The sequence below is a fragment of the Myiozetetes cayanensis genome, unplaced genomic scaffold (genome assembly GCF_022539395.1).
Source record: "Myiozetetes cayanensis isolate MyiCay16 unplaced genomic scaffold, myiCay2020 scf12, whole genome shotgun sequence".
NCBI lineage: Eukaryota > Metazoa > Chordata > Aves > Passeriformes > Tyrannidae > Myiozetetes > Myiozetetes cayanensis.
Window position 1 is genome coordinate 11,669,340 of NW_026086826.1, and position 16,909 is coordinate 11,686,248.

At 45.7% G+C, this 16,909-nt stretch overlaps 1 protein-coding gene across 13 annotated transcripts in view; it reads right to left on the reverse strand.

Annotated features, from left to right (window-relative positions):
• DOCK7 (dedicator of cytokinesis 7) overlaps positions 1-16,909 on the reverse strand; it is a 99,365-nt gene that overhangs the window by 80,681 nt on the left and 1,775 nt on the right. For all 13 annotated transcript variants that reach the window (XM_050307554.1, XM_050307553.1, XM_050307549.1 and 10 more), the window contains exon 2: positions 9,274-9,379. In XM_050307554.1, the coding sequence (XP_050163511.1) occupies positions 9,274-9,379 (106 nt within the window). The remainder of the gene's footprint in view (positions 1-9,273; positions 9,380-16,909) is intronic.

A 16,909-nucleotide genomic window follows, 5' to 3' on the forward strand; every position in this document is an offset into this window, starting at 1 on the left:
AAACAGTGTTTATCACAATCCTGATAAACTGAAAGTATGGAAGAAATCAAACAGGACTCTCTTGTTCAGACTTACACAGCCCAATTACCCCAAATCAAAACCATCACTTTCAAATAACAATCCTGCAAAGATATGTCCTTAAACTGACCACAGACACGTGTTCCATCAGTTAACTAGGACGCCCCCTGCTTGATTTGGCTTCTACAGACTATTTAATTCACAGTTTCCACAGGTGCACCCGTGTTGTTGTGGTTATGGCTCTCAGCAGTTGCAGTACAAACCTCTAATTCAAAGGTTTACAACTCTCCTGCAATGGGGACACTCAAGCTTTCTTCTTTAAGGTTGTGTTATTCTTCACTGTTACATCCCCTTAAAAGCTGGAAAATAAAATCTTGTTTCCTATCGACTTTGCCCTTCTCCAGACAGCAAACATTGTATTTTGCTGTAGCTTTAGTGCACGTCTCTCTCCTATTTACTGCCTTCTTTTGAACACCTACCTGTATCATCATCGTCACTTACAAAAGAAGCACCTGCATAAATCTGGCAAGAGGGGCAGGAGCCTCTGTGAGGGGATGTGGCGTCGTTCCATGGAGGGTAACACAAACCTCCACTCACCTTGGCCAAGCATCCCACGGACTCACGAGCAAAGGGATAACATGGAGGGAAAGCCACACCCAGAACACCACACTCCAAAGCTCAGGATTATTCCAGCCCACCACAGAAGCAAAGGTAAATATGGATGAGAATTGCTCTGTCGTGGCATTCCTGAGAACAGCCTGAGCAGCCTCTCCCTCATCTCCTGCCTTACTGAGCCAATCACACCTGTGCAGGTACCTGAGGACTCCAGGGCTGCTCTCCTGGGTGCTGCACAGGAGCTCAGAATGCGATCTCAGTAACAACTAGGGCAGAAAAAGGGACAATTATTATCTCCATCTCACAGGGACTGACTGAACAAACACAGTGCCCTGATGTCCACAGGCATTCCAATTTTTGCCTGAAGGACTTTAACCTATCTCTTCCTACACAAACAGCTGGGCATAGCTGGTATTTCTAGAGCCTGTTGCAGAATTTGTTGCCCAACTCACATGTTGTCCTGACCATCATGGGATGGTCCCTTGTGGGACATGCTCTGAGCAACACATTCAAATCCCAGCTACGACTCTGCAGACTTCTCCAGCTTGTGTATGCCAGCACAGCCGTGAAAAACAACATTCCCTCACATTTCCTTCTCCCTCCCTCACCTCTGCCCTCCCAAGATGCTTTATCTCGCAGGGAACCACACCAGCATTTTAAGAGGTTATGACACGACAGCATGGCAGGATGCATCTGGCAGAACAAGGATTTGAATCCAAGCTGCCTGTGGCCCAATCGAAGCCCAAGTTTCCTTTTATCTCAAAGGAGATGCCTAATTCCCAAAGGCAGAGACCCAGCCTCTGTGAGGATCACAGCACAATTTGGGGCCCTGTAAAATCACAGTGGTAAGGACTGGAAGGTTGTACCTCCTGCCTCCTATGTAGGAGTAAAACTCTCTGCAAGGATATGATAAGGGACCTTGAAAAATTAACCTTGCAGAGTTCCTCATCACAGGGAGGATCCTGACTACTATTTTTACTTGGCAGCCAGGCACTTCTTCAAAATCAGGGTGGAATTTCTTGCCAATTTTGAAATCAGGGCAAAGTTCCATCTCAGCTTCAAGACCTCCTTAAATATTAAACAATTTATAACATGCTAAAACTGCAACAGATTGCACCAAAGCTTCAAATTCTAAATTAATACCAACTTCCCACCCACTGACTCCCTGGGCAAAATCCTGGAAGGACAGAAGCAGCAGATTAACATTTCAAAGCTGAGCCCCAGCCTTCTCTCAGCTATCTCTGGGTCTCCAGGGCAAACAGTCACTTCCCTTGCTGAGCAGTCAGGAATGCAGATGGCCTGTTCTTGCTGTGGCAAAATCCTGTCACCCTTAAAGGGATACTGGTATCTCAGGGAACAGGAGTCAAAGCTGATACACCTTAGGGAAAACTCAGCATAAATCTGAGAAAACAGGAAATATAATATGCTAAAAAAAACGACAAAAATTGCAGGCAAGTTAAAGAAGGTGACAGTTTGAGAAATATACCTGCTAAACAGAGGCATCAGATTTATTTTTAAGTGTGAACTACAGGCAAGTCACTCTAAGAGGTTTTGAAACACGAGCAGTGCAATCAATAATCACTGACAACGTTCAAGTAATTAAAAAACATGTCTTACTTGCATAAATTACATTTTCTTTCAACTAAACACTCCAAAAATAATCCAAATGGATCCAAATTCAAAGAATCACACATTTGCCTACTGCCATCCCTGTATTTCAGAAAACCCATACTCCTCATTTCATAAGCCTGGTGACTGGTAAGCACAGAGAACTTCTGCATTTAATTTTCTGGCTGCATTTACAATATGTGAAAATATTCAAATGAACCACGGAGATTCCTAGGCAATCTCTCCTTTCCATCAACCACAGACAGCTCCCAGCCCTCACCAAGGATGACACCTCCCTAGCCATAAGTGCAGTCATTACCTCCCCACCGCCTCTGGAATGCAGTTCCCTATCTCCTGCTTTGCTCTGACTCTTATTCCTCCTTTTGCATGCTGATGTAATTACTACAGAAAATAGCTGATGAAAGTCCTTCATGTCAAATTGCAAACGTGCCTCAAAATTGCTGTAAGTGTTCTCTGTTAAGACAAAACTTGTTTTAGAAATAGTCTGAAGCCTCTATTTTTAAGATATGAGGATATTCAGTATCAAGTTCCGGACTTTTTTTACAGACTGTGAGATCTGCACTGTGTGTCAAATTCAGGTACCATCATAATGCTTGAATTAGAAAAAGTGTCTAATAAAAGGAAATGGATGTCCCATCCCTGGAAATGTCCAAGGCCAGGTTGGATGGGCTTGGAGCAACCTGGTCCAGTGGAAGGTGTCCCTGCCCATGGCAGGGGGTGGAATGAGATGAGCTTTAAGGTTCCTTCCAACCCAAACCATTCTCCAACTCTGTGAAATATTTGTAAACATATCTACCTAAAGTGGGATCCTACATGTAACTAGAAACAGTCAGTCCAAAAACCAGTGAGATGCTTTATGTACAAATATTGCCAGGTTATTTGCTATGATAACTGGTTGCTAATGTAAGAAGCCATTTGGGTATAGAAATATTAATATTAATCAGAGATTAATTAGTTATCTGGGAATACTAAAGCAATTTCTTACCAAACCCAGAAAGACACGAGTTATGCCTCCAAGGATGGATAAGAAGAAGGATAAGATCTTTAATGACTAAGAATTGTGTAATTTCACCAAAAGTGTTTGAAGAACACATAGACTTTGATACAGGAAACACAAGTGCTGAGACTGATCTCAAAGAGTTGTCCTCTGATAAATTGTGACACAACTGAGAGCAGAAGCTGAGACAACAGTGAAGAAATGAAAAAGCCAAACAGTTTGACCAGAGACTGCAGAAAAATCACAGACTTCCCACTTTTGGCAGACACACTCCGTGGAGATGAACCCCTCTGGATCCTTGGGGTTCACACAGGCAAACCACGGTGCCTCTGAACCGTGGCAACCACGAGCATGGGTGCTCCTCTGAGTGAGAAATACTTGGCACAGTCACATCTCAATTATCCACAGACAATTTATCCACTGCATGGATGGATTAACCATAAGACACAGGAGGACACCGGCGCTGGCGTCACGTAGAGCTGCCTGTGCCCTTTGGTGGCCTTGGACACTTCCAGGGATGGGGCAGCCACAGCTTCTCCAGGCAACCTGTGCCAGGGCCTCACCACCCTCACGCCAAGAATTCCTTCCCAACATCTAACCTTTGTCAGTGGGAAGCCATTCCCTTGTCCTGTCCCTCCAGAGCCCTGTCCAAAGCCCCTCTCCAGCTCTCTTGGAGTCCCTTAAGCACTGGAAGGGGCTCTAAGATCTCCACAGAGCCTTCTCTTCTCCAAGCCAAACACCACCACCTGTCCCAATCTATTTATTAACAGGTCTGTCACAAATACCTCATTTAAGTAACCGAAATTGCTTGGTATAATAACATTTAGTTAGGATCATTTATCTCAGTTAATATATAAACTGTTTAAGTTATTGCAGAGACTGAACAACCTTTCAGTGGACACCACTCACCAACTTAACATCTAAAACGCCTCTGCAGTAGGGCTCACTGCTGGTTTTAGCAACAGTAGGGAGTAGTTTTAATTTCCTGAAGCAAGTGCCTGCCCCAGAGCAGAATTAACTGTGAGCAACCCCCAATGGGAGGGGTAGGGAAGAGGATGTGGATGCCTCTCCCATCCTCCCCTGTCTGATGAGGACAGACCATTCAGCAAGGCAGGGCAAACCCTCCAGGAAATACATATAATGGGGGTCACTATTAAGCCTTCATCAGCTCTGAGACAGCATTAAGACTTGGCTCATTTTCCTTTTCATTTTAGTGATTTTGGTGATAAAATTACTTGGCTCTGAACACTTCAAAACGCCCTTTTCTGTGCCGCATGAGATACTGTCATGTTTTCCCTTGCTGTGCTTCCCATTCACTTGCACAAATTATCTCTTCTTCTTCTTTTAAATTATGTTAAAATAAACAATGAAAATATACAAAGGAACCTATATTCTCTTATTGAATAATTAGATGCTATCTTTGAACACACGGCCAAAGTCTGACATCCAATAAATCCAAGACAAAGCTTCAATTAGCCCAGATAATGCCCATAAACCCAGCAGTGCTTTACAAAGATATGTAAATGTCAGCACCTTCATTTTGCAGGGAGAAAATGGAGCGCTGAGAGCAGACGTGGTCAGATCACATCACATCCGAGAATCCAGACCCCTTTATTCCCAGACTAATTAATATCTCTTATAACAGTGTTCCTTTACATGCTAACATTCAACTGTGCTGTAACATACATCAACAGACAGGAAATATTACCCCTAATCCTTTAGAAACAGCTGTGATTTTTCTGTCAAACAACTGAGTATACATTCACTCTGCTTATCTGCAAGTGTTGTGAAAAGCTGCTCTTCTAATTAAAATCATAGAATCATTAAGTTTGGAAAAGTCCTCCAAGATCATTGAGTCCAACCTTTGACCAAACACCACCTTGTCAACTAAATCATAGCACTGAGTGCCACATCCAGCCATTAAAATATACCTCTAAAGATCTAAAGAAATAGAAAAAATAAGACCTCTAAAGATTTTTAAGAATTGAGGAAATTTTCTTTTTTTTTTAGAAAAGAAAAATAATCAAGTTTTTGGACAATAACCAAAAACATCTCAGTGATTATCTTTGGCACTCAAAAGTGAAAAAAAATCCAAGATTTTGCAAGGCTTTATCTAACCATGGAAGTGTTCAAGGCCAGGCTGGACAGGGCTTGGAGCAACCTGGAATAGTGGAAGGTGTCCCTGCCACGGCAGGGTTGGAACTGGATGAGCTTTAAGGTCCCTTCCAACCCAAACCATTCTGTGTTTCTGCTATTCAAAGCAGCACAAGAAGCAGACACCAAACACCAAACCAAGGCGTGCACACCAAGACTCAGAGAAAGCTTTTGCTTCCTCAGTAACTCTGCTAAGCTCTGGCAATCCACAGTCTAGCTCCATCCAGGTAAAACTGCTGCAGAAATCCAGAGAGAACAGTCAGGCTTTGGCCACAGTGCAGCATCCCCAGCAGGGAGACAGGCACCACAAGGAGCTGCTCAACAGAAAAAGCAAACTTGGAAAGAAAAGAAAGTGGTTAGTCACGAGGGATTATAATGGCCCATAGTAAACAGTCCGGTTCATCAAACAAACAAAGCAAATTCCCCATCCTGCAAGATGCTGGGGAATTCTCTGAAAGGAAGTGCAGCCTCTCTGCTTTCAGTGCACTCAGTCAGTGGGGATTCATGGTGAGAAGCACCAGCTCCCACGAGGGAATACTGAACCTCTGGAGGCATCCGAGATGAGCACAGCACATGGCTCACAACCCACAGCACAAACAGTAGGGTGCAAATGAACACTCCCTTCACCAGCGGGTTTAGAGAGACTTGCAAAAGTAACTTCAAAAAATAAACCCTCCCTCACGTAACTCTCAGAGCTCACCAGCTCCTACTTCTCAGCAACAAAAACTGTCAGTGCCTTCTGTTCTGGTTTGCAAAAATAAAAGCTCAGAGCTGCAGGGACTGCATCCTGCCAGGAGTCCCAGCTCCGCACGTTAGGTTACACAGGAAAAGCCTCCCCAGGCCTTGGACCTGTGTCTGGGGTTTGAGGAATGTGCAATTAAAATCAACTGCTCCTGAAGTGGCAGAAGGGTGGAGGCTGACAATAATAAACTCATTTGAAAGCACTGTCTTCTCCCCAGCTCTACCAGATACCAAATTAGAAACAGTTCTGGCCACATTTTGTCTGCTGTTTGAGAGGCAAAAGAGAAGAGACTTGCTAAAATTCAGCTGGCAGGCTTTTGCTTTTATCCCAGGTTCAACCATAGGCACGTCTGTGGAGCAGGGAATGTCCCTGCACTGGCTCAGTGGACAAGAAACAAAAGGCCCAACCAAGCACGGTGCTGAGGGCTCTTCATTCACAAAAATATCCATTTCTCCATAAAATGTCTCTGTTGGACTCCCTGTGATAAAGACTCTCAGCTAAACTACCAAAAGCAGCTGCCGGTGACAACTGTCAACAGGGAATCAGCATTGACCTTACCTGGACCAGAACTATCTCACCACAATGAGCAAGATGGGGAGGAGAGACCACATCTGCACTGTCATTTGGAGTCAAAGAATCATAGATTATCCTGAGTTGGAAGGGACCTACAAGAATCATCCAAGTCCAACTCCTGTCTCCGCACAGGACAGCCCCAGGAATCCCACCGTGTGCCTGAGTGTTGTCCAAACACTCCTTGAGATCTGGCAGGCTGGAGTCCCCCAGTTCCATGCTGTGCACTCAACAGTGCAATGTGCTGCCACTGTGGACACACTCAAGTGCAACCCAATCACACAACACTGTTTAAGTATCCACACCTTTTAGCATGAATTTCCTATTTACTCCCACACCATGCACCCTATTTTAGGCTTTCAAACCAGTGTGGCCACACAAAGCTGAACCTTTCCAGAGTAAACACAGCTTCACAGCAGCAATGCTTTTCCTCTGCATAATGGTGATTATTAAACCAGGACAGGCAGGTCCAGCAGATTCTGACAGATGCCTAAGGGAGGGAAATTAACCCAAAATTCAGACAAGCGAATCTCTGTCGTGTTATGCAGCCTCAGGATACAGACTCATGACTTAACTGAGTAGACTTTTCCTCCAGACTATCTCCTACAAACCATCACTCTGTGTTAATCGTGCTTCTGCACAGCATCTCTGCTCAGCACCAAATTTAATACGACAAACTAGGAGCTTATCACAGCAGCCATCACACGATGCAGTCTGATAGGAGAGGCTCAGAGCCTGCTTCCAGCCAGCATGACCTTTTCCAGCATTTTTATAGATTCTTGCATATATTTACTAGAAAATACCATGGCAATGGGATAATGAAAGCTACCAGAACTGAACAGCACCATGACCAGCAAATCTGATCCTGCATTAGGAATTACATGCGAAGATCAACAGGATTGAAGCCTTGAGCATGAACACTTGGATGACGGCAGAATGGAAAAACCTTCAAAATAGGAAGAAAAAGTGGAAGAGACAATTCAGAGCAAAAGGAGGTGATAAAGGAAAAACAGTGATCAAAAACATGGCTGAGTGAGGAGCAGCTTGGAGAGGTTCACAGAAGGGATCTCACTTTCTGGAAGCAGTGGGGAGTAGAAATGTAATTCAGACAACTTGTTCCAAGGTAAAACCACATGAGACACACGGAAGCTTATGGATGGACATCCAATGGGTCCTCAAACGCCAGCGTCCATTCCTCAGCTATCCACTGCTGCAGGGAAGAGGATTCAATGACCCTGAGTGCTCCAGCCAGTCCTACACTGCTAATAGCACAGGTCCCTCCCTATTCTAATGCTGGATTATGCAAAAGACCATCCAGAACTGCCAAGTCAGGGCTTTGCATTATGACTCCAGAGCCCAGCAGAGCTGCTGTGATAAGGCATTAGCTGGACACGCCACTCTCATTAACCTCCCCTCTGTGCTCACTCCCCACCACGCTGGGCAAAACCAGCCTCCTGCTCTCCCTGTGCTCACACAGCTGATGCACTGGAAATGACAGGAATTCCAGCCCTCCTCAATCCCCAGTGCCTCTGGCACAGCCGGATCTCCTCAGAGTCAAAGTCTCTGCCTGCAGTGAAGTCATTCTTCTAAGCCAGAGGTCAATGTGGAGATGCCTTTCGAGGTTACAGCAGCTCCAAGGACACATTCGTGCTCCACAGGAGAAAGGTTTAACACATTACATTGGACAAAGGGCAGAACATCAACTGAGGAAACACTACAGGACCCTTCTCCAAAGAGAAGAACTGCTGTAAACTCTCAACACTTGTACAGACTATTAAATTCAGAGCACATTTCCAGTCCTGCCTGACCTAGTCATGCCTCTTCGAGGAAAGCAAGATGCTGTTATATTTGTTTTCCAAGTTGACTGCTGCAAAAGAAACTGCTATGACCCGAAGCAACAACTCAAATCAAACACTTCCAAAAATACAGTTCCAGTCTGAAAAAGTTTGCTGCGCTCTTGGAATGTTTACCACAATAAATTTTGAGGGTTACTGGTAGGCCACGCATGAAAAGTTGACTTCAGAAAGGGTGATTCTGACAATCTAACCTACATTTCAGCCACTCTTGAAAGTGGACTGTAAACTTGTAAGTAAATACATATTCCTGAGGAATAACCACATTCAACTTGCAAAGTAACATTTAAAATACCTCAGAAGAGTAGATGAGTTGCTGTGGTCTCACTCTCAAGAGTGACAAGAAAGACAAGAAGACAGCAGCCTGAGTGCAGGAGCTTGCAAAGAGCTCTCCGTGGAGAGAACCACACACCCATGGAATTCAGTGCCCAGTCCAGGCTGTTCTGGGGTGACACACCTGATCAAGGGAGCTCCTGGTCCTACAAAGATTCTGCACAAACACCAAGTCCCAGCCATGCCAACTGATTTGCAACACTGAGACCTCCAAAATTACTGGGTTTTGCATGGAATTATTTTCCTCTCTTATCAGAACCGCTCAGGTCAACAACCTGCCAGCACTGCAATTTCTTTCCAAATGGCAGCCAGAATAACTGTGCAGCCCTTCTCCAGCCCTCCATGTTCCAGACATTACTTACAGTGGTGTGATGAGAGACGCTGCCTCCGATGTTGAGGTTCTTGAGGAGCTGTGGAGAGCCTCCATACTGTCCCGAGATCTGCTTCCTGACTTCTGCAGCCACAGTTCTGGAACGAGACAGGGAGAGCATTATCTCTGTAAAAGACTCACCATGAGGATGATATATCAGATATGCTTCACAGTGCTGCTGGAATGAAACCAGTGTGCTGGTTGGAATGAGGACGTCATCGGCCGGTGAGAACAGATCCTGCATAATGAATTCCCAGGAATCACAGAACTCTCACATGTACACATTCTTAACAGCAATTATTTTTTTTTTCCCTTTTGTGAGCTGCTCTTTTGCGCACATCTGTGGCAATAAAATGCATGTGACCCCAAGCACAAATTAACTTGTTCCCAACAGGCTCTTTCTAGTTCCTACCAAGAGCTCTCCGCACCCCTCAACAGTTCCAAACCTGGTCACACAGCTGCTCCTTTACTCTGCAGTTTCAATCCTTGCCTATTTGGGAGTTTTGCAGTCACAGTTAGACAAGGGACCAGGAAACAAATGACTGGGTCAGAACAAAAAAAGTGTCTCCCTTTGCATATAGGAAAGGTAAAGGTGGGACTGTGGTGACTAGCAGAGGGGACACTGGCTAGCAGGTCACAATGCCTTGCAGTCTCTGCCAGGAGAATTCACATCACTGGGCAATTTTCTCACCAGGAAGGAAAAACATAGAGCAGTCCTTTCATGTCTGGAGGGTAAAATCCACACTGTGTCCCTCCAGGGTTTTCTACTTTCCCCAGAACACCACATGGTCACTGCTAAGGCTGAAAACACAACAGGTAGGTAAAACCACCTGAGGGAGGAAGGAAGAACAAGGAGCACAACAGAGAGGAAATCTGATGGTCAAGGACTGTCTTAACAAAGAGCCACGGGTCCAGCCCTACCACAGCCATCCAGACACCCATCCTGTAGCCCAGCAGGAATCTGCAGCTCCTCTCAGCAGGGATAGCAAAGCTTCTGAGCATGGTGGAAATGGTTTTGTTCCAAAAGCACGCCAAAACACCATATTCCTTCCACAAAAGAGTGCTTTGCTGAAAAGCTGCTGACTACCTAGAGGACCTCACCAAGATGAGAGTGCTGCTCTCCAGGAGACAAAACCAATTTATTGGTAACAAACCCACTCCCAATCATCATTCACCACATTGCAGCACCATCCGCTCTGGCTCCCAGGAGGAATTCCCAGCTCCAAGGAGACACTAACCCATCCATAGGATAGATGATGAGGCTGCAAGGACACAGGTGATTTTTTTCTGCTGTATCAGTGATCTTTGTAGGAGCAGCATGATGGCTGAGAGACTCCTGATCTCACCAGGGGAACATGCTGTGTGCCAGCACAGCACACAAGCTGCTAAAAGCCTGTCAAGTAGATGGTTAAACCTCCCCTGAGCAAAAGCTTGACACAGGGATGGGCTCCTGGCTTTGGGATTGCTGGTGGGCAGGAATGGAGGCAGATGGAGGCAACTGCTGTCCATGGAAGAGAAGGGAACTCTAAGAGGGAACTAACTGGGACAACCAAGGCTACTGTGGAGATCAGATGTTTCCTCAGGCCAGAGGATGGGTGTAAGATTAGCCAGAGGAAGCGTTATTTTGTCTTTTTAAAGAAGTGGACTGCAGAAGGAAGAAAAAAAAAAAGTTTTACGTATTCTGGCTGCAAGAATTCATTTCCTTCATGTTTGCCTTTATCCACAGGAGCTGATGTTTTCCCTTCTGAAGGGTGGCTTCTGAAAATGGACCAAGCAGCTCCTGCTGGGGACAGACAACATCCAGGAAACAAACCATCCCCCTGTTCCCACCACACGCATGCCCACACTCTCAGACACACACGTGAGGACAAGCCACGCGTGCTGCTGGCATTTGTAGGAAAATTTGGAATGTATTAAAATGGCAGCTTGGCATGGAAAGCACCGTGCATGTGTGGCTGATGATTTAAAAGTTTGCCCTCGGGTTGTAGACAGGCTCTGCTTTAAACCAGACTCTCACTTGGTGTGTTTTGTGTCACTCCTGACGATGCACAGAGAGCCCTGGCAGGAAAAATCAGAACCCACATTTCGCCACACAGCACAACACAGGAAAAACTGCCAATCCTTCCCCATTTTCAAGAGACATTGTTTCCAGATGGAAAGTACAGCCAGAGGAGGAAACCTGTCCTCAGCTGTGAGACCACAGCCGTGCCCAGCCACGTTACTCAGCGCCTGCTCCTCATGGACCCGAGACACGCTCTGGGACAGACCCCGGAGGGGTTCTCCGTCCTTCCTTCTCCTGCCCGTTGGGCTCAGCTGGGAGCTGTGCCGTGTTTGGAGCACAGCCTGTCAATACACTCCAACTTGAAGCAGAACCAAGCCCAGCTGCAATTCCTGTTGCTCAGGGGCACTGGGAGCTTGCACGGCTGTGACTGCGCTGCCCCACATTGTCACGGCTGAGAAGGGCATTTGGTGCAACAGGGCAAGAAAGGTGGCACAACAGAAGGCTGGCACTGATCAACCATGTTGCTGCCTCATTAATAACCTCACTGGATATTAAAAACTGCCCTGAAGCACAACCACAGAAAGTCAGAGCTGAACCTCCAATGGGTTTCACTGAGACACCATCATCACTCTCAAGTCTTAAGCACTCCTGCCTCTCCACAGGTACCAATCAAACCTCTCCCCATGGGAAGCAAATAGATACTGTCTAAACCTCAAAATTCCTGAGTGGAGGCTGCAGGACTTACTACTACTTATTCCAAGCCTGCAGTCTAATCCACAGCTCACATTGGCTCCTTCCTGTATCACTGCATTCACAAAGGTACTGGACCCTGCTTCCCTACTGGAAAGCATCATGTCTGACATTTAGCAACCATCTTCTAATGTAATCTGATCACCAAATGTATTTATGTGTAATCTATACCATTTGGTTTTGTGCCAACATTATCAGGTTCAATAGCTCTCCTCCCACTTCTTCCCTTGCCAGATATCCCCTCTCCCCTTCTGGCCTTCCTTCTGAGCAAGGGCAGAACCTACAGCAGGCTTTGGGCTCCCCTGATCACCCTGATGGCTCTCCTGTGTTTGTTCCAGTTGGCAGTCACACCTTTTAGCAGATGTGTTTCATCCTGATCACTCACTCCAGACAAGGAGCAGAACCTTTGTACAACCAAATGAGCATCTTCCTATTGAGGAAACACCTCAGCTGACTACTTTTAGGGCTGTTTCCTCACTGCTTCATCACAGAGGCTCCCAGTTTCCCTAAAACTAATACCACCAGGTCTAGTGGAAATTGTCCCTGCTCATGGCAGGGGGTTGGAATGACATGAACTTTAAGGTCTCTTCCAGCCCAAACTACTGTATGATTCTATGAACACACTTGCCTTCTCCTTCTCCTCAATTTCCATAGGTTGTTTGTTCATGACAAACTATTCATGACTAATAGTTCATGCTACACTATAACCCTGAACACCATTTCTAACCAGAAGAAACACTGGTGTTACACCAAACCCAATCAGACAAAAAAGAAAAAATCAATTTGGTAGAGCAGAAGAGCCATTAAAGCTTTGATAATTAAAAGGACAAATAAAAACCTGCCTCCTTAATAACTATCTAATATTCAACACATAACCTGGGATCCTCAGACAAACATTCCAGTTAATTACAGCCCACAGCCTCTTGAATGTCTGTGTTTGAAGTACATCTTCCCCAGTCACTTCATTTCTGACCTTCTTCACTGGTTAATTATTGTGTGTGCATTGGTTCACACAGAGAAGAAAAAAAAAAAACACAAAGAAGAGGAAAAAAATTCCCCTTGGAACTGGCTTCTGGAGCAAAACAAAACTCAAAGTACTCTGAGCTGCAAATACCAAAATGAAACCATTTGTTTGCACTCCCATGGTTCTTTACTACACACAGAAATCATTTCTGTTTCTATGTGGCTTGCCTGGTCAGAACCAAAAATTGTTCCTTCTTTTTTTAATTTTTTTTTTTTTTTGAGCTTAAGCTGTGCACTGGAAATACCAGTTCTTCTTTCTGCCTTCCCAAAAAAAGGCTCCCCGAGACTTGTCTGCTTATGCCAAGCAAGGTTAAGATCCCTTTCACAGCAAAGGTGGGTCAGGACACAGCCTCGGGATCACCCACTGAGTGATCCGAGGAAGCCTCTTTTTTCCACAGCCCTCCCCACTCAGAAAAAGCAATGCAAATGGTTCCTGCCCATCCTGCTAATTACAAAACTGTTACTCCTGCCTGTTCTGCATCTTGTGTGTCACGTGCAGGGACTGCACACTCAGGGACCCTTTGCCTCTTGAGAAAGACAGCCTGACACAGCGAGGCATCTGTGCAACCAAAGCTGCTTGTTCTCCCTCAGAGCAGAGCAAACTGTATTTACACACAGTTTACTTTTTAAAGTGAAAGCATCACCCTCTGCTCAGCTCTGTAAAACTGCACGTGGCTGGAGGCATCTATCCTACTATACTCAGTCACTGGGCTTGGATCTGCATTCCCAAAGCCCAGTGGCACTGGCTGGCTGTGTCTGTGCTGCCACTCCAGTGAGATGACCTGTCCCTCTGTCCCTACACGCTCCCCCTGGGCTGTCCTGCCTCCAGCCCTTTTCCAGCCAGGTGAGTCACCAGGTAAGAGTCGCGGTGGATGAGGGAACCTGCTCCAGGGAGAGCTCTGCCCTGGATTCATCCTCCCTCCTAAACCCGAGGTCCTGTTTCCTTCCCAGTGAACTACTTCCCCTTGGAGTGAAAAGGGTTTGATTTACAGCTGAGGAAATACCCCGCCTGATCCTGACTGCTGCGGGGTACTTGTGGGTTCTTAAATTAACACAGATGAGCAATAAGATATTCCCTTTTTCCTCATCATTGATTAAAAGAGAAAACACCACACAACACTGCCTGTGGTGCTCTTCTGATAATATTTGATTATTGAGGCTGAAATGTCACCCCTGGGCTGCAGTGAAGGGAATGAGCTCCCAAGAAAGCTGACTGGGAAAATCACGACAGGACTGGATTCTGCAGGAGATCAAAGTCACATCTTACACTAAAAAAAAACAACCAAAGAAGGAAGCCTTGCAGAGAGAAGCAGCTCTGTAGCACAGCCTTGGAGATGAAGTGTTGTCCCTGCCTTCTCCCTTGCTTTAAGCAGTCAGGGATTTTTTTTGGGCTTCCCAGAGCGCTGCCGACTCCCACATGAGACATCCAGAGTGGCTGAACAGGGCCAGCCAACTCGACTTTGGGAGAGAACGGGAAAGGGTTGCTTTGAAATTTCTGCTAAAAAATCCTTTCACTTATCCATGACAGTGTTGTGACAATGCAAATGGAATCTGGATGTGGGAAGAGAACCAGCTGTGATGAATATCCTGCTGTGACCACAAGGTTTCTGTCCCGATTGGGTGCTCCTGGAAGGCAGTGACAGCTCTGCTCTTGGTTTCAGTGGGTGCAGGTTTCGCAGCTGGGGCTGGGCAAAGGCAGCTGTCAGCCTCCCCAGCACATCCTACAGGCGATACAAAAGGGTTCTAAATGAACACAAATGTACAAGTGCCCGTTCACAGCACCCCATCGGTGTAAAGGGAGCTGCAGCAGAAATAAGATGCTTGTTCTGAATGCAGTGAAATAAGTGTTTTCCCCTCAATTCAAATCCAGAAAGACAATGAGCTGTATCTGCTCCAAAAATCTGTCCATTTACAATGTAAGAGCCCTGGATGATGGGGAATTTCCAAATCACTGAATGTCTGTCAGCCAGGGCTCTGCTGAAGACCCCTCCAGCCCCAAGGAGCAGCACCTCATGGCACTGTGGGGTTCCTGTTCACGCAGAATCAGCTCGTAAGGGGCTGGACCCATGAGGTGAAAACAGTTTTCTCCAGACTCCATGGAGAGCTGGGGACAGGAAAACTGAAAATTCTCAGTAAGAGAAGGCAGAGCAGTGGTAAAAAACACACTGTGGGCTTTGTGTGAGGCTGAAACATGCAGCAAAGCAGAGGGTAAGGCAGGTGTGTTGTTCCAAGTCAGAGGAATCCTCTTTAACTGTGGAATCAGTAAAGGAAAACCAAAACTCTTTTCAAGGCAAGATACTTGCAAAATGGTGATGGTCTGACCAAAGAAGCAGGTCTGGATTCCCCAGATAACCCAATCTCAGGATGGTCCAAGAGCAACAACAAGGCACTGAGTCAGGGGCTCAGATGAAAGGTTACATGTGTTTGTCCAGTATGTGTTTGTTGTGTGATGTTTAAATGGTGATTTTTCTTCTTTTTCTGTATTTGACCTCTAAAAGAACACGCATACCTTTTCCTCTGCCTGCCCTAGAAAGGCTGGAGTGCTGGGATACAACATGCTTCAATTACTGGGACAGTCAGGAACACAGAACTGACCATTTTTGCTTTAAACTGCCAGGGGGTGGCCTTAGATGGCATATTGGGAAGAAATTCTTCCCTCTGAGGGTGGTGAGGTACTGGCACAGGTTGCCCAGAGAAGCTGTGGCTGCCCCATCCCTGGAAGTGTCCAAGGCCAGGTTGGACGGGGCTTGGAGCAACCTGGGATAGTGGAAGGTGTCCCTGCCCATGGCAGAGGACAAGATGATCTTTAAGGTCCCTTCCAACTCAAACCAGTCTGCGATTTTATGAACCTGCCCCTCAAGAATAATGCACTGTTTGTTTTTTACTGAAACTTCTTAATGAGTGAACTTTACTTCTGCCATTGTGGATCCTGCCTCCCACTAACACTCCTCAAGTCCCCCTGACACCACACAGGCTGAACAGAGGCACTGAACAGAAGCACATCTGCCCTTACACTGAGCTGGAAACAACACTGTATGTGCCATACAGACGAATTATGATACTGCAGAGGGACATGATCCAATTCAATTTAATAAATAATTTCTTACCAATACATCTCCAAATAGAAATTTCAGGCAAATCTCAGCTATTATTAACCCACTATAGTAAGTTTAACTCAGGAGTTTCTTCTGAGGGAGCCAAGAAGAATCAGTAAGTACCTGTGACGGTCAAAGTTCAGGCTAAAAACCTGTTCTGCTTTTAAAGCCTTCTAACAGACAACCCAGCAGGCCCTAATCATGAAGATACTTTGTAAAAGACAGTACTAAAAAGATATTTTAAAACTGTTGTTGGCAATCACTGATAGCCCCTCCTCAGTATTTAAAGACTCAGATGTAATGACCAGGCAAGGCACAGCACTGGCATTCTGAATGTACCCTCGAGGTGCAGCACACTGAAGAAAGGTGGTAAATCAGAGCTGTGAGACCACATCCTTGGTCTTCCCAAAGAACCGGACAGCCCATCTTATGTTTCTTTTTCTACCTCTACAGTAACAACCAATTTAGAGACTTGCAGCTGTTTGGTAGGTAGGACTAAAGGGATTTACTTTCATGGATCTGAATTACATCCCACTTGAAGCACAGACTATCAAGCAAACCAAGAGCAGCACCAAGAATGAGCCATGTCTTATTCTTATTTCCTGTGAATAAGACAAATACTATATCCACCTCCATAAGCAAGCCAAACTGGAGGGCAGAGTGTGAAAATGGGACGGATCTATTCTCCTTTAAACAATGGAACTGGGGAGGGCTTCCAGCAGCCACCAACACAGCTCCTAGGACTTCCATATGCTGCT